This window comes from Rana temporaria, chromosome 2 (genome assembly GCF_905171775.1).
Source record: "Rana temporaria chromosome 2, aRanTem1.1, whole genome shotgun sequence".
Taxonomy (NCBI): domain Eukaryota; kingdom Metazoa; phylum Chordata; class Amphibia; order Anura; family Ranidae; genus Rana; species Rana temporaria.
Genome location: NC_053490.1, coordinates 22,045,069 through 22,063,658, shown reverse-complemented (window position 1 = coordinate 22,063,658; position 18,590 = coordinate 22,045,069). Strand labels below are relative to the sequence as shown.

Below are 18,590 nucleotides of genomic sequence, written 5' to 3'. Positions count from 1 at the left end.
CAAAATTAAAAAAATTATATATTTTTTAAAAACCTAATTTTTTAAAAAATGTTTTTTTTTTTTGCATTTAATTTATAATCATCTATGCATATTTTGTACATTACATATGCAGCCTGTGCTTGCTCCTTCATAGTGACATACAAAACTATCAGTAGGTCCAGTCCTACCTGCAGCTAAAGTTATATGCAAATGTCTGTGTTGCTTGAGCTTGGCCCATTAAAGCAGGGCTCGACAAATCCCGGGCGCCAGGTCGCCATGGCGACTAGAAATGGTGTCCTGGCGACTTGGCTTGGAAGGTAGGCTGGCGCCATATGGTGGTGAGCCGTTGGTATTACAAGTTATTACCACCAGATATGTAAGCTGGCGCCATCTGGTGGTGGCCGTTGGTATTACAAGCTAAGCATTACAAGTTAAACAGCAATTCTAATGTCATTTTCCACTATTTTTCACTGCCATCTTCTTCCCTCTAATTAGAACCCCCAAACATTATATATATTTTTTATCCTAACACCCTAGAGAATAAAATGGCGATCGTTGCAATACTTTCTGTCACGCCGTATTTGCGCAGAGGTCTTACAAGCGCACTTTTTTGGAAAAAATTACACTTTTTTAAATAAAAAAATAAGACAACGGTAAAGTTATCCATTTAATATAATGAAAGATAATGTTACGCCGAGTAAATTCATACCCAACATGTCGCACTTCAAAATTGCGTCCGCTCGTGGAATGCCGACAAACTTTTACCCTTTAAAATCTTCATAGGCGACGTTTAAAAAAATCTACAGGTTGCACGTTTTGAGTTACAGAGGAGAACTAGGGCTTGAATTATTGCTCTCGCTCTACCAATTGCGGCGATACCTCACATGTGTGGTTTGAACACCGTTTACATATGCGCTTCTGCGCGCAAGCTCGTCGGGACGGGGTGCGTTTTCTGGCTCCTAACTTTTTTAGCTGGCTCCTAGATTCCAAGCAGATTTGTCAAACCCTGCATTAAAGGGCTAGCCAGTAGGGATAAGGGGTGGGAAGCACTGCTCAAGATTTACAATTAACTTCAGCTGCCTAACTATCTGGATCTATTGATTGGTTTGACATGCAGTTCACATTGCATTTTCCCCGCGTATGCACAGGCCGGCGACAGGTTTAATTAAAAGAATAATTTGAGGCATGTCTATATTATACTCAGTTACAATGGAGAAGACAGTGCAGTCATCATCCACGCTGTTCAACTGCTGCAAAAAAAAACAATAAGTTGCTCAGTCATTTATTTTGTTCTCAGCCTGAATTCAAATTCTAAAGATTATTTCTGAATAATGTTAACAGTTTACAGAATAATGTTTCTTGTTTCCTGGCGTGGCTCATTCACACAGTAAGCGACAACAGCGAAGCTCATTTCATTCATCCATCCAACAGAAAAAGGGAGCAGCTCAGTGGGCCATTGGAGCGCTTCTTCTACCTGCAATTAAAAAATAAATAAATAATAAGGTTTAGAGTATAGAAAGTTTAATAAAAAAAGTACTAAAAGGATAATGGTGCCATAGATCTAATGCAAATCAAGTAAGTCTTTATTGCACATGAGAAGAAGTCATTAAAAAAAAGACATGTTTGGGGGCGCAAAACTTCCTCTTTATCGGGGGTTTGATGCTGCCACTAAATCAAGAGAATACTGGCCATCAAAATAAAGGATATAAAGTTGTAAACCAAATCCGTTCCTTTTTTTTTGTTTTATACTCTTTAGACTTCTCCAGGAACCCCATAGTTACCCGGTTGGGTTTAGTGCCAGCATCTACAACCTTCATTGGGGCTTAGATACTGGCACTAAATTAAGAGAATACTGGCCAATAAAATGTAAAGCAAATATTCTCTTTAGACTTCTCCAAGCACCATAAATGTACCCCGGTTGTTAGAGGGCTGCCTTCAAAACTTGGACTCCAAACCTTGCCCACCATTGGGTCCAGCACTCTACGAACATGCCCTTTGTCTTTCAACCAGTTTAGACTCTTGTACTCTGCGGAGCTGTAATTTTATTGCAATGTCAGTGTCTCCATATAAAATGCTGAGAAAATGGTCCAGTTGAACCATTTGGGAGTATTCTCGAAAGAATAGGTCAAGCCACTACAGTAACTTTACCAGCGCTTGGGAATCCTTAGAGGAATGTTCCTCTACTAACAACCAGAGACCCCAAAGTTACCCCAGTTGAAAGAGAGCTGCCTCTAAAATTTGAATTCCAAACCTTACCCTGACCACCGTTGTTTCCAGTGCTTCACCAACATGCCCTTTGTCTTTTAGCATAGATGTGTGTGAACACCGCTCTAGGTCAGCCTCCCATCTCCACCTCCACTAACACACAGACCAGGTGCTGGCTCTGTCCATCATGGATTCCAATGATCAAAAAAAGAATTCTGGTTGGCCGCACATCCAGTAAAATTACCTTTATTTCAGCAAGTCCATAAAAACATCTCCAAAAACACAAATAGAGAGGAACCGCATCACCAGCTAACGCGTTTAACGCTTCCTTAGCGCTTAGTCATAGCTCCTTTTTTGTCTTTCTACCAGTTTAGAAAATTGTCCTTCACAAGGCTTTATTTTAATTGTTGTGTCAATGGCTCCTCATGAAATGCTGGAAACAGTGTTACAGGTAAAATAAATTGCTGATGTGTGTATAAATCCTCCATCACTATTATGGAACATGTCATTCTAACCTCATGCACAAAGCAAGCACAGCTATCATCAGAATATATTTTTTAAATGATGTGTAAAATTAAATATAAGAAGGTCAAAGGGCAGCTAGGGCCAGTGTAAAGGCAGCCATCATGTAGACCAGTGGTCATTACCCCCGTCCATGGGGCCCACTAACAGGCCAGGTTTGCAAGATAACTGAAATGCATTACAGGTGATATCATTTGCTGCCCAGTAATTGCAGTATTCTAGTCTGCATCTCCCCAAGGAAATACGTAAAACCTGGCCTGTTAGTGGGCCCTGAGGACAGGGTTGATGACCACTGATGTTGACCACATGTTTCAAACAATGGCTTCATCACCATAGAAACTGGCCATCTTCCATGAGACCAGATAAAATGTTTTACATTTTTGGGAATTACGCCAGTTTGTGATTTAGATATTACGAGACTGCATCGAAAGAGCATCGTGCATGGAAAAAAAATCCATGCACACAGCAACCTATTTGCTTTAGTAACCGAACAAGTGTTTTTTTTTTAATGTACTGTTGCCAAAGAGGGAAGCCAAACTGGTTGCTGTGTGAGGATTTAAGCCTCTCCTTACTATAAATGTGTCCGCCATTTTTCTTTTTCTCTTCTACACTGACGGATCTTACAGTTGAAATTGAGAGTCACTGATGTTTAATTTTATTATTATTTTTGCACAAAAAGATGTCTTTGAACCCTCAGCAACCAGAATCAGGATTTTGTTTTTTATACATTTTTCTCACGAGCGGTAAAGTCAACTTAGAATAGGCTATCTTAATTTTTGTCTCCAAGAGATTGTGAGCAACCTATGGTCTGCTGCATTCTGCAACTCCTTTTTTTTTCAATGAGGAAGGGATCGAAAATTGGGATAGGAATTCATCAAAACCACTGCAGTGCCAGAGATATACACCAGGAACTTGTTAAATGAGATGGTGGCCGACTGCAGCAGAGCATTCAGAGCTTCACATTCATCTTTCTTTCCTTTCTTTCCACCTGTTGTGGTTGTATGCTGCGGGTAGCAGCTCAGCCTTGCGTAGATAAAGTATTTTGATTTATTAAATTGCCTGAAAGATGAACAGTCCAAGTGTGTCTTTCAGTCTCCCAGTGTTGATTCCTTTGGGTAACAAAAGTCATAATGTTTTCACACACTTGAGTTTTTGTGTTTTGAGTGAGTTCGAAAAAGGTTTAAGCCCTCCGAGACCTGAACATGGAGATATCAACCAACCCCCCCCCATGGGCATGAGAGACTGCACTTGGATTTTCAGTGCTCACTGGTTTAAGTGACATCTTCATATGTCAATGCAGAGAATCCATTGAGCCTTTCTAAAATCTCAACGTGGAGATATCAACCAACCCCCATGGGCATGAGTGACCTCAGTTGGCTTTTCAATGATCACTGTCTTAGGTGAAATCTTCATGTGTCCATGTATAGAGTCCATCAAGCTCTTCTGAAACCTCAACATCGAGATATCAATCAACCCCACCATGGCCATGAGAGACCACACTTGGCTTTTCGGTTGTCACTAGTTTAGGTGGTGTATCTTCATATGTCCATGTTAAGAATCCACTAGAGGGTGCAGAGCTCACTGTATCTTAAACTAATTAAGCTTTTTTTAAATATAAGACTGAAGGCAGAAAAAGACTAAGTAGTTCATCGAGTCTGCCACTATTCGATTGTTTTTTGTTGTTGTTTTTTTTAACCTTTTTGTCTGAGCATAGATCTGTGTTTGTCTCAATAATAATTAACTTCACTTACTGTTGACTGACTCACTACCTTATTGATTCTTATTGAAAAGGGCAGTATTTTCGAGGGCCTGTCATTGCTGACCTCCTTCTCAAAATACTAGTTGCCTAGTACCTTGAGTCTCTGACTTGCAACAAGTGTAGAGATTGGGAAGGTCTGAGGACAGGTTCTCATCTCTATACTTGTTAACGGGCAGGGATGAGATGTATTTATTCCAGAAAGTCAGAAAAGTAATATGTTCAAAAGAAGAAGTCAACAATTGCAGCTTCTATGTTTTACAAGTGAAAGGTTCCAGTTAAATACATAAGCAGTATGACATCTACAGGTTATAATGAGTTTTAGTGAAGGAAAAAATTATCTATATTTAGTTTTACACTCAAAACTTTAAAAATGTGTATTTTGATGATGTTTACTCTATAAGCCCACTGGGTGCATTTAAGAAGTCACTTCATGCATGACTCACTGCCTTCATTCATGTCTCCATCTGTGTGTAGAAACATAGCAAAGCAGCCATTCCTAGAGACATTGCAGGACAACTTTATTGAAATGGACATCCTCCCCACCTCCCGACATGACGGTGCTTACAATGATGGGTATGTGACACATCCTATTGATTGTCTGCCATTTTGCATGAACCTCACCACCTCACCTATCCTTCCTCTCTACTCACTACACTTACCAGGTTCTGACACTGCCGGGTGATGCCACACACAGCCGGTCCTGCTAAATCAACAATATGGGATTGTACATTGTGAATATTCATACGCTCTTTTCATCACCATGTGTAAATAAGGACTGTCTTGATCACCTTAATATAGCCAATCAGTTTCAAATTGTGAATCCTCATTTGTCCTCTACCAGTACAGGTTTGAATTTGATTGGTTACTGTAGGTTGACACAGATGATTCATATTTCGTTCGCACATAGTGATGAGTCTCCATTTGCTTCTAAACTTCATACTTTTTATTGGTACTCTGCAGAACCAAAGGTTTTAGCTACAAGGTACTTGTTCGAGAAACCACATATCTTACAGGTTACAAGGTACAGGTGTAAGGACCTACCAACTGACCATAAAATACCATTACTCTGAGAGAGTAAGGATGAGCTCTGGCGTGTTTGCATAGAGCCCGCCAGGAAGTGTGCACGGCGCTGTGCTAATCACAGCCAGGGAGACATTGTCCCGATGCTCGGATCGTGAAATGTCTCCCTGGCTGTTATTAGCGCAGCACCGTGCACACTTCCTGGCGGGCTCTGCACGTGTTCAATGCGAACACGCCAGAGCTCATCCTTATGAGAGAGTAATGAGCCAAATGGTTTAAAGTGAGCCTGTCTCCGGGCTATGCACACTAAATGCTTTACATGCAGTATGCTGAACAAGCAATAACAAGCAGTAGCTATAGACATTGTGGAGAAATTTGTCTTTAAAGCTCAGAACAAAGGCAGTGAGATTTTTTCTTTTATTATTTCCTTCTACTGAGAGCAGATCTTCGCAACCACTGCAGGTGTTTGTAAGCTTTAGAAATTTTAGAGTTTTGGTGAATCTTTGGGACTGAAATACTTCACAGCACACCAAGCATTAAGCCCTGGCACATGAGGCTCTGGAGTTTAGCCACAGACAGAGGGCACAGATGAACCATCCAGCCCTGATGCCAGCAACCTGTCAAACTCTGATGCCGCGTACACACGGTCGTTTTTCGGCATGGAAAAAAAAACAGTTTTTAAAATTATCGTGTGTGGGCTTCACATCGTTTTTCGGCTTCTGAAAATTCGAACATGCTGCATTTTTAATGTAGTTTTTCGGGTTGTAAAAAATTATAGTGTGTGGGATAAAACAACGTTTTAAACCCGCGAATGCCCAGAAGCGAGTTATGAGATGGGAGCGCTCGTTCTGGTAAAACTACCATTCATAATGGAGTAAGCACATTCATAACGCTGTAACAGACATAAAAGCGCGAATTGTCTTTTACTAACAAGGAATCTGCTAAAAACAGCCCAAAAGTGAATAGAACTTCCCCTTCAGAGTGCCGTGGTACGTCACCGCGCTTTGTTCATCATTTTTTTAAAACGATGGTGTGTGGGCAACATCGTTTTTAATGATGATGTTGGAAAAACGTTGTTTTTTGGACATGCTGAAAAACATCGGTTTTTTTTTCATGCCGAAAAATGACCGTGTGTACGCGGCATGAGAAGCTGACAGATAATGCGGCTGGAATTGGCTGAAAGGTGCTCCATGTGGTACTTACATATAGGGCAGTGTGTGCTCAGGGCCAAATGCTTAGATTTAAAAGGGTTCTTCTCTCCACAGGCTCCTGTATTTTTTTTTTTTAATTCAGCTTGGCTGTGCTTGACTCCGCTTTCACAGCCATGACATTCATTTACAGGAATCTGTGAATGAAAGAACTACAAGTGCCATCTGCCATTGCAGCAGTGACGTCCCTGCAGTTGTAGTCTATTGATACTTCCTCCAGCCCCCTAACTGAAGCAGGTGGAATAGTCTGCAGGCTCCAATGCAACAAATAATATTTTTTTTTATGATTATTATTAATATGGATGCATTTATTATTTGCAAAAGGTGAACAAACTAAAAGATGAAATTTCTAACAAAAATTTGCATAGAGAGCACAAGTATTGTTAACACCCAGCAGTGCCAGCAAATGTTCTGGTAAGACTTTCATAGTGCTCACTTTTGATGGTAAGGTTTAACTTCTTAAAGGACCCTTACATGGCTCAAGCCAATTTTGAACGGTTATTAAATTCAACTTGCAATTCTATTATTAAATGTCTATGCAATTACTTCCCATTATATGAGTTATTCAATTAACATCACCACTGAATACAACTGTCCTTTCTTCGATATTTATGATTCTGCTTACATAGGTTGTGATTTTTTTTCTAAGGTTTGATAAAAGAACATATTATAAAAGAATATTGAAATAGTGACAAATACTACCTAACCACATTATTGGCAAAATATACTTATTTTCTCAATAAGACAGTTCCTCAAACCATGTAGGCCGAAAGGATTTTTTTTTTTTATATATATCTGATGTTGGTTGAAGTAATTTCATTTCAGTTTCAATGTTTATTTGAACTTTTCTGAGATTTACACTGTTTGGAAAAAGTAGTTCTTCTTTCACATTAGTTTACAATGTCGCATGCTCTGTGTTGCCACTATAGTTCGTTGGAATGATTGTCTTCAATGTTATTGGAGTCCCCTCCCCAAGGGTAGAAACACATTGGGACCATTTCGTTTTCCTTCTGTTTGGGCTTTTACAGAAGACTCTGAACCTTTTTGATGTCACAGTAGTTTGTCATTGACCTTTGGCTCCAGAGCTGTTTTGTCATTGTTTTTGGGTTCCTTAAAGATATGATTTCTGAAATATCGCAGAAGGAGACCTCTGGAGCCCTCCATAGTAGGTCTTCACTCTACAGTCCTTAGACTGTGACAAAATTTAAATATTTCACACCTAAACCATTCTCTGAAGTTGGTCCTTAATAGGCACCTTGGTACAGTATGTCTGTTCCTGCTTCAGTACTCATTTCTTTACCCATCATTCATCGGTTGTAGCATTTTTAATGTGTCCTACATTTAGAATACCAGTGGATTTCTACCTGTGAGTGGAAGCTTCATTGGGGTATGGGGACTCCAACACTGCTTTGTTTACTTTTTATTTTATTTTCAAACAGAATTGACAGATAATCTGATAAAATTGTGTAAAGTTGGTGACTTGTTTTTCTATAATTTTAGAAAAGAAGCAGCCTAACCTATTTATATTTAGTGTGCATGAGGGTTAAGGGATACCCCATTGCGGTACCTTATTTCCAGGCCATCAGCCAGGTCAGTATCTGATGAGCTTTTCCTTCTTCCTCACAGGCACTTCCTCTTTAAACCGGGAGGCACATCCCCTTTGTTTTGTACAACATCTCCAGGATATCCCTTGACCTCCAGCACTGTGTACTCCCCACCTCCCCGGCCGCTCCCGCGAAGCACTTTCTCCAGACCTGCCTTTAACCTGCAGAAGCCGTATAAATATTGCAATTGGAAATGCGCGGCACTAAGTGCTATCATTATTTCTGTCACACTGGTGATCCTCCTGGCCTATTTTATTGGTAAGTGCCTAATCTTTATTATTCTCCTCTTCAAGTCAAGTTTTATTCAAAACAGAGACCATCCGTTGTGTGCTGAATTGTTATTTAATGGATTTGGTCTCTCCAATTAGCAGAGACCTGTGGAAACATTGGGAAATAATTATTTTCTTTCTCTAGAAACCAGTGACATCACTGAGCAATGCTGCCTATGGATCCTCTACAGACCAGTGACATCACTGAAAAATGTAGTCTATCCATTCATTAGAGGCCATTGACATTACTGAAAATGTAGCATATTCATTCTTTAGAGACCAGTGCAGCCTATAGATCCTATAAAGACCAGTGTCATCACTAAGAATGCAGCCTATCCATCCACTAGAGACCAGTAGGGTTACTAAAAATGTGTCCTATCCATTCTCTAGAGGCCAGTGTCATCACGGAGAATGTAGCCTATCCATTCAATAGAGACCAGTGGCATCACTGAGAATGTAGCCTATCCATTTACTAGGGATTACTGAAAATGTAGCCTATCCAACTACTAGAGACCAGTGATATCAATGATGATGTAGACTTTCTACAATATTTTCAGTAGAGCCATTTAGTCCATCCATTCACTAGAGCAGGGGTAGGCAACCCCGGCCCTCCACCTGTTTTGAAACTGCAAGTCCCATGAGACATTGCAAGACCCTGACACTCACAAGCATGACTCCTAGAGGCAGAGGCATGATGGGATTTGTAGTTTCACCACAGCTGGAGTGCCGAGGTTGCCTGCCCCTGCACTAGAGACTAGTGACATTCCTGAATAGTAAGACTGTATTCTCTAGAAACCAATGATATCAAAAAGAATCCAGCTTATTCATCCACTAAAGACCAATGACATAACTGGCAGTGCCGCCCATCCATTCTCTGGAGACCAATGACTTCACTGACAATGCAGTCTATATACATTTACCAGAGACCAGTGACATCACTGAGAATGCAGCCAATCCTTTTGCTAGAGAACAGTGACATCACTGAGAATGCAGCCAATCGTTTTGCTAGAGAACAGTGACATCACTAAGAATGCAGCCCATCTATTCACTAGAGACCAGTGACATCACTGAGAATGCAGTCTATCTATTCACTAGAGACCAGTGACATCACTGAGAATGCAGCCTATCCATTCACTAGAAACCAGTGACATCACTGAGAATTTCAGCTTATCCGATCACTAAGGACCAAGCACAACATTGAGAATTTAGCCTATCCATTCACTACAGACCAATGACCTAACTGGAAACCCAGCCTATCCATTCACTAAAGACCAGGTAAAACACTGAGAATGTGTCCTATCCAATCTCTATGGAGATGACAGTAACAATGCAGATTATCTATCCACTTAGAAACTGGTGATATCTAATGACTACGCCTGTTTATGAAGGGTATCATTGAGAACATAGCCTACCCATTCATCAAATGCAGCCTATAAGCTCCCATGTTTTTTTTTTTTCCACACAAAATGCCTCATGGACAAGTACCGTATTTATCTGGGTAGAGCGCCCACCGGCGTATAGCGCGCACCCAGTTCTAGGAGGGAAATTTCCTGGAAAAAAAAAATTACTTAGTTTAAATGTCCCTCTTCGGTGTCTTGCCCGGCGTCCATCGGCGGCCTTGTCCGGTCAGGCGTCCGTCTTCGGCCTTCGTGGTGTCCTCCCCGCTTCTCCCGCGCTGTCTCCGAGCGCCGCCGCCGACATACACTGAGTGCAGTACACTCGGGTACACTCAGGTAGGCTCGGCCACGCTCAGCTCCTCTCGCAGGGCGTGACCGCGGGTGCATGGCCGAGTGTACTGCGCTCGGTATATGTCCACGGCGGCATTCAGAGACAGGGGATTGGCGTATAACGCGCACCCACGATTTTCTCCTGTTTTTAAGGGGGGAAAAGTGTGCGTTATACGCCGATAAATACGGTAACTACTTACTGGTAAACCGATAGGTTGTATCCTACAAACCAAAATGGCTGATCCATTGTTTGTGTTCAACAGGTACATTATTAAGCAAGAGTATGACCTTAAAGCAATGACCTATGATAACCGTCGAGATGACTGTTCATTCTGGTCAAGTTTAACCACTATAATTACTAACCATAATTACTCACTTCTGAAGAAGCCATGAATGATTAAAATTCAAATTAATCCGTTCAGCTCCGCACAAACATATTTAACAAAAAGAGTCTATCTGATCTCATCAACAAGAGGGAAAAAAAGATATTTAATTAGATTTTGATGAAAAATTGTGTTTAATTTATTGCATAATCAATTATTAATTACTGCAATAAGGAGAGTTGGCTGGGTTTACTAATTAACTCATTTAAAAATTATGAATAACCTTTAAGTGAGTAATTATTTCTTGCGTCCTGCCACAAAGCGATATAGAGACGGTTTCCTAAAGACACAGTTGTCGATATTGATATACCCTGATCCTTTTGACTTCTGCTTGAAGAGCTACAAATTGTTTTAGACAAACTCTCACATCTTGTAAGGGCATTTATCAAGATGACTGCCGAGTTAGCTTATCACTTACCTGAATTTCTACAACCCTACCCAAATCACTGTCATTAGTAGAATGCTGGGCCAAAACTTAAAGGGGTCCCCAACCCAAAAAGTGAATATTTGCTATGTTATAGGGAACATCTAAAAATGTTAAAGCATGTTAAAGTGGTTCTAAAGGTAGAAGTTTTTTTTAATGCATGCACCCCCCCCCCCATGCTTACCTGAGACCAATCTTGATCCAGTGATGTGCATGAGAGCAGAGGCTCTTTCAGATTTCTTCCTTCCCACTGGCTTAGAAGCAGCAGCAGGAGTTAAATTGGAGTTCTAGCCGGTTCTGTGTTTAAGTCAGGCTGCACATCCAAAGGTTCCAAATGCCTTTATTGAAATCACCATGATGACACCAAGGTCACGTAGACGCATTTCATACATCTTGTGCTTAAAGCGGAGTTCCAGCTTTTTACGGTTTACTAGAAGTCAGTAGCTACAATAAGTGTAGCTGATGACTTTTAATAAACAGACACTTACCTGCTCCACGGTCCAGTGACACAGCCTCCCGGAGATCCGTTCTTCTCCCCCCCTCTCCATCGGCGCCTCCATTCACAGTGTGGGCACCCGGCCTTGACCGCTTTCGGCTTCACGGCCGGGCACTTGTAGGAGGAGTGGACAGGCGATCTCCTGGGACCTGTCGCATGTCCCGGGAGATCGCCTACAGGGAGGGGCCGCCTAAGGCGAGAGGAGGAGTTGCCTAGGGTCAAAGTAGGAAGTGTTACAGGAAGTCCCACTCCTACCGAAGCCTCCCCCCCAAGAAAAAATTACATGTGGCATATAAGGGGGCGAGGAGTGCTTAAATCGAAAGTTCCACTTTTGGCTGGAACTCCGCTTTAACATCTTCAGCCCCCGGAAGAATTGGCTGGCTGCTTAATGCGATTCAGCACTGCGTCACTTTAACTGACAATTGCGCGGTCGTGAGACGCTGTACCCAAACAAAATTTACGTCCTTTTTTTCTCCCACAAATAGAGCTTTCTTTTGGTGGTATTGGATCACCTCTGCAGTGTTTTTTTGCGCTATAAACAAAAAAAAAAGAGCGTAAATTTTGAAAAAAACACAATATTTTGTACCTTTTTTGCTTTTTTAACCCCCCCCCCCCATGAGCGCCGCTCATGGGGCGGGGGGTTAAAAAAGTATGACATGGCAAGTATGACATGTTTTGTTATTTAAAGACAAAAATACCTTTACAACCCCTTTTGTCTAAGCACTTACAACCGTTCAGAAGTAACACAGCATGTCACATGGTACAGCAATGTAGAATTTCATCATCAAAGATGGCCGCCGTTCCTTCGCACATGCTCATTGGTGTGTATCCGGGCCTGCCCTACCGGTTGCGTCACAAATTACATCATCAGGGGCATGCTGACATAAGATATAAGATTTGCCTTTGAAATTGATGCTAAAAAAAATCAATTGAACATTATTTTAAAACAAAATAATCCAAACATTTCAGCTTTAATCGTATATTTGAAGGGAAGATTGAAAACTGTGGCGCTCAAGCATCAGTCACAGAGCTAGCATATCGTTCCATGTTCTGAATTCACATAAAGCAGATCAGGATTAGATGGAATGATATTTTTTAGTATAATAGTATGTAAGCCCACACATCACACATGGTGAATGGATATTACTTTTCAGTTGTAGAATAAAGAGGCCCCTCTCCTAAAGAGCAGCCTAATATCGATTACTTTCTGTGACAGTTCTGCAGATCTGTAAATTGAAAGTCTTCCAGCGTGAACAATAAATAATCATCCTCTGATTATCTGCTGTGCTGGGCCCGTGGCTGAAATATTTCGAAGGCCAGTAGATGGATTTTCACCTCGGCGTTGCTCCCGCTTTTGTGCTCCACTCAAGACTGACTGGCTCCAATAAGCATCTTTAGGCCGAGATGTTGTTCTAAAGGGGTCTGAATCTAGATTGCGACATCTCTGTAGGTGACAATTTTAGCCAGCTCTCAATTTTATATATTTGTAAGAATTTCAAATGTCACAAAAAAAACAAAAACAGTGGTATGATTTGGCCCCGGCCATGAATGACTGTGTGTAAACTCGTGCATGCGTACTATTCTGCTCCCAGGTGCCTATGGCTTTATACATATGCACATTTATGCAAGTAGTGGTAAAACCTCATGTACAGCCATTCATCTGCCTACTTAGGGACACCAAGGCAGGCAGAGCGTATGAGCGCCTACAAATGTGTATTGTGCTCCGCCTACTTAGGGGCTCCAAGCCAAGCAGAGCATATGAGAACCTACACATGTTTATTGCGCCCCTCCTACTTAGGGGCTCCAAGGCAAGCAGAGTGCATGAGAACCTAGATATGTGTATTTGCGCTTCGCCTACTTAGTAGTCCAAGGCAAGCAGAGTGCATGGGAACCTACAAATGTGTATTGCGCCCCTCCTACTTAGGGGCTCCAAAGCAAGCAGAGCGCATGAGAACCTACATATGTGTATTTGCGCTTCACCTACTTAGGACTCCAAGGCAAGCAGAGTGCATGAGAACCTAGATATGTGTATTTGCGCTTCGTCTACTTAGGACTCCAAAGCAAGCAGAGCGCATGAGAAACTACAAATGTGTATTGCGCCCCTCCTACTTAGGGGCTCCAAAGCAAGCAGAGCGCATGAGAACCTAGATATGTGTATTTGCGCTTCGCCTACTTAGTAGTCTAAGGCAAGCAGAGTGCATGGGAACCTACAAATGTGTATTGCGCCCCCTCCTACTTAGGGGCTCCAAAGCAAGCAGAGTGCATGAGAACCTACAAATGTGTATTGCGCCCCTCCTACTTGGGGGCTCCAAAGCAAGCAGAGCGCATGAGAACCTACATATGTGTATTTGCGCTTCGCCTACTTAGGACTCCAAGGCAAGCAGAGTGCATGAGAACCTAGATATGTGTATTTGCGCTTCGCTTACTTAGGGACTGCAAAGCAAGCAGAGTGCATGAGAACCTACAAATGTGTATTGCGCTCTGCCTACTTAGTGACTCCAAGGCAAGCAGAACGCATGAGAGCCTACAAATGTGTACTGCGCTCCGCCTTCTTAGGGATATCAAGGCAAGCAGAGCGCATGAGAACCTACAAATGTGAATTGCGCTCCGCCTATTTAGGTGCTCATGAAATAGGTTTCTTTTTGATGGACAGTTTGGCATGGTTAAAAAAAAGCTGCAGTCCAGCTACCTACTCAAACTGTAAAACGGCCAGATGGGGCTGTTCACACGCCTGGACCACTATGTTCGGCAGCCACAACGTTCTTAAAACGGAACCATACTCGCCTTGAATTCAGCCACATGCCGCCCCCCGGAACTCATTGACATCCTCGGGTGACCGGCTTTAATAGTCCCCTTTTTGTCTCTTTTAACCATTCAAGGAGAAGGCTGTTTTAAGCCCACATCAACCTACTTACTGTATACTGACCTTCCCTGCACTCTGTTGCTCTGCAAGACTTCAGTCATTACCCGGTGTAAGCTCCGTGTCTGAAGGTGTCAGAACTTACACCGGGTTGATGATGTCACACGTGGCAGTGTTCAGGCTTGATGCTTGGCCAATCAAACCACAGCACTGCATAATGGGAGCAGGCCAGGGGTCAAGTCCTGGGGAAAAAAATGTGGGAACTCCCATCCAAGATCCTCTCCCCCACCAAGAAAAGAAAAATGATACGCTCATATGCATAATTACTAAACCGCATGTTTTTTTTTTTTCTTTCTATCCACTGAACCCTAGTAATCCTTTATGTTACTGGCCGCTTCCTGTATATGGATTCATCGGGTAGTGTGCGGGTATTCCGTCACTTCCTCGATGCCGCAATGTCTCCTGGGAGCTTTTGTCATTGTTCCCAGGAGACATTGCGGAGGTCTGCCGTGAGTTATCGCGAGATTTAGAAAGAACTTTAAGCAAGTTTCTAAATCCCGTGATAACTCGCGGCAGACCTCCGCAATGTCTCCTGGGAACAATGACAAAAGCTCCCAGGAGACACTGCGGCATCGAGGAAGTGACGGAATACCCGCACACTACCCAATGAATCCATATACAGGAAGCGACCAGTAACATAAAGGATTACTAAGGTTCGCCTGCCCCTGACAGTGACTCCAGCTGGGCATCGCCGCTTAGTGAAGGATTGGCTCAGGTGGCTTGGCTGCTCTCGGCTGCTCTAGTCCTGCAAAGGGAACTGCGTTCCTGCTGTGAAAAAAGTGCAGGAACTCCGTTCCCACGCGTTCCCTCAGGACTTGAGCCCTGGAGCAGGCCATGTGCTTCTCCCATACCTGAAAGTATCAATATTTCCTGTGGGCTCGGAAGGAGCTGTGGCAGATGGCAGGTGAGTATAAGTGGGTTGGGCTGGTGGGCTATCTACAGTAGTGGTCATCAACCCTGTCCTCGCCAAGGTTATGTATTACCTTGAGGAGATGCAGACTAGAATACTGCAATCACTGAGCAGCAAATGATATCACCTGTGATGTATTTGTTATCTTGCAAACCTTCCTTGTTAGTGGGCCCTGAGGCCATGGTTGATGACCACTGATCTACAGCACCCTGCCAACAGCCATTATCTGCCTGCATTGCATAGAAAAGAACAATTAAACTTCAGTGTTTAACCACTTAACGCCCGCCGCACGACTATTTACGTCCGCAACATGGCATGGACAGGCAGAAGGGCGTATATATACGTCCTTGCCTTCTAGCGGCGCTGCGTGCGGCGGGCGGATTCCCACGGGGAGCGATCCGGGACGACGGCGCGGCTATTCGTTTATAGCCGCCCCGTCGCGATCGCTCCCTGGAGCTGAAGAACGGGGAGAGCCGTATGTAAACACGGCTTCCCCGTGCTTCACTGTGGCGGCGTATCGATCGAGTGATCCCTTATATAAGGGAGACTCGATCGATGACGTCAGTCCTACAGCCACACCCCCCTACAGTTGTAAACACACACTAGGTGAACCCTAACTCCTACAGCGCCCCCTGTGGTTAACTCCCAAACTGCAACTGTCATTTTCACAATAAACAATGCAATTTAAATGCATTTTTTGCTGTGAAAATGACAATGGTCCCAAAAATGTGTCAAAATTGTCCGAAGTGTCCGCCATAATGTCGCAGTCACGGAAAAAAACGCTGATCGCCGCCAATAGTAGTAAAACATTTTTTTTTTATAAAAATGCAAAAAAACTATCCCCTATTTTGTAAACGCTATAAATTTTGCGCAAACCAATCGATAAACACTTCTTGCGATTTTTTTTTAACAAAAATAGGTAGAAGAATACGTATCGGCCTAAACTGAGGAAATTTTTTTTATATGTTTTTGGGGGATATTTATTACAGCAAAAAGTAAAAAATATTACATTTTTTTTTTAAATTGTCGCTCTATTTTTGTTTATAGCGCAAAAAATAAAAACCGCAGAGGTGATCAAATACCACCAAAAGAAAGCTCTATTTGTGGGGAAAAAAGGACGCCAATTTTGTTTGGGAGCCACGTCGCACGACCGCGCAATTGTCTGTTTAAGCGACGCAGTGCCGAATTGTAAAAACGCCTTTGGGCATTTAGCAGCATATTGGTCCGGGGCTTAAGTGGTTAAGGCTAGCCTGCACAATGATAACAATTTTAAACTGAATATTCGGCTTCTTTTGCCAGCCTAGTTGCAACTGTTTAAATTTTCGGACTGTGCTATTTTTCAAGCCCGCTTGTTTCATCTAGCAGAGCATTGGTGGAAGCCGAAGAATCCCAAAGCCGCTTGGAAATAGCGTGCTTGCTTAACGCCTCCATAGGACATGTCACCGTGATCTATGACGGGCTTAAGATGCCTTGTAGAGAGCTAAGATCAGCCTGAGGGGAGTCTTAGGTTTCATGGCTGATTGTTCGGGAAGACTAGAGTTACTCTGAATGTCTGTCACATTCGCACCGTTTGTAGAAAAGCTCTGTAAACCCCTCTGACCATATCTTTCACATTTACATGACCGCGCTCCTAATCCGTTTTTATTGGCGCTGTAAATCCCACCTAAGTGAGGCACTACACGGCTTAGCAGGCGGATTCTGCGCCGTCTGCATCCCCCCCAGTTCTGTATATCCCCTCTAAGTAGGAGAATTCTTCATTGTCCGCGGCGATCTGCCTAGGGGCTCAGGTAACGCTGTAGTCACAGAGGTCCGGAGTTATTTATCGTGAGACAACTGCGAACAATGAAACACAATACGGTGCGAGGGCTTATTGGTCGAGTGACCAATCGCATGCTTGTTGGGCTTTTTATGGGAGTTCTTCTCAGGGATGCTTTAAATGGAAACGTTATCCTATTTATAGATCAGGAATGGTTTTCTAGTATTGGGTCACCCCAGTGCTTAGATATAAAGTGGTTGTAAACCTCGGACATGAAATATAAACAAAGCATATCCCTCCTATAGTGTGTACTTATCTCAGTCCTGTGCACTAGGTGGCATTTCTGTCTGCTGCCTCATTCCTCTGTTATCTACTTAAGTCATTTCTGGCAAGTTTTCCAGACACCAAAGAGAAAAAATGTGACGGGAGGGACCTCCAGCACACAGCCTGTGAGTTACAGCTTCAGCTCTGTTTCTGTGTGCTGTGTAAAGGGTGTGCGCTCTCAGAGCCCTCTCCCCTGAGCTCTGCAGTGTGTAGTTTTAAAGGGTAATTAAAGGTTAATTAAAAAAAAAAAAAAACATGCAATACTTGCCTCCTCTGTGCAGTTGGTTTTGCATAAAGCGGCCCCTGATACTCCTCCTTCTGGGGTCCCTTAGTGGCGCTCCTGGCTCCTCCTCTTCTCATATTCCCTGTTGGAGAGCCGCTCTTCTTTGTGGCACTTGTGTGCAGGGCTGTGGAGTCAGTGTCGAGGAGTCGGAGGAAATTTTGGGTACCTGGTGTCGGAGTCGGCAAACAATGCACCGACTCCTACTAAATTTAGATTATCGAAAAATTTAGGAGTCAAAACATTTATCTACCGACTCCACAGCCCTGCTTGTGTGGGCGCCCTCCCGTGTGCTGCTGCTGCATCTATTGACACAGCAGGACTTGGCTTGCTGGGGCACTATTCCTCCCACTGATACCAATGATGGGGTGCTATTCCTCCCACTGATACTAATGATGGGGTGCTATTCCTCCCACTGATACCAATGACGGGGTGCTATTCCTCCCACTGATACCAATGATGGGGTGCTATTCCTCCCACTGATACCAATGATGGGACACTGTTCCTCCCACTGACACCAATGATGGGGCACTGTTCCTCCCACTGACACCAATGATGGGGCACTGTTCCTCCCACTGACACCAAAAATGTGGCACTGTTCCTCCCGCTGACACCAAAAATGGGGCGCTATTCCTCCCACTGACACCAATGATGGGGTGCTATTCCTCCCACGGATACCAATGATGGGGTGCTATTCCTCCCACTGATACCAATGATGGGGCACTGTTCCTCCCACTGATACCAATAATGGGGCACTGTTCCTCCCACTGACACCAAAAATTGGGCACTATTCCTCCCACTCAC

At 43.1% G+C, this 18,590-nt stretch overlaps 1 protein-coding gene across 1 annotated transcript in view; it reads left to right on the top strand.

Moving 5' to 3' along the window:
• Positions 1-18,590, top strand: part of LOC120928194 (teneurin-4) — a 307,285-nt gene that overhangs the window by 18,702 nt on the left and 269,993 nt on the right. Inside the window, exons 2-3 of the mRNA XM_040339303.1 lie at positions 4,940-5,038; positions 8,320-8,555. Coding sequence (XP_040195237.1) covers positions 4,940-5,038; positions 8,320-8,555 — 335 coding nt within the window. The remainder of the gene's footprint in view (positions 1-4,939; positions 5,039-8,319; positions 8,556-18,590) is intronic.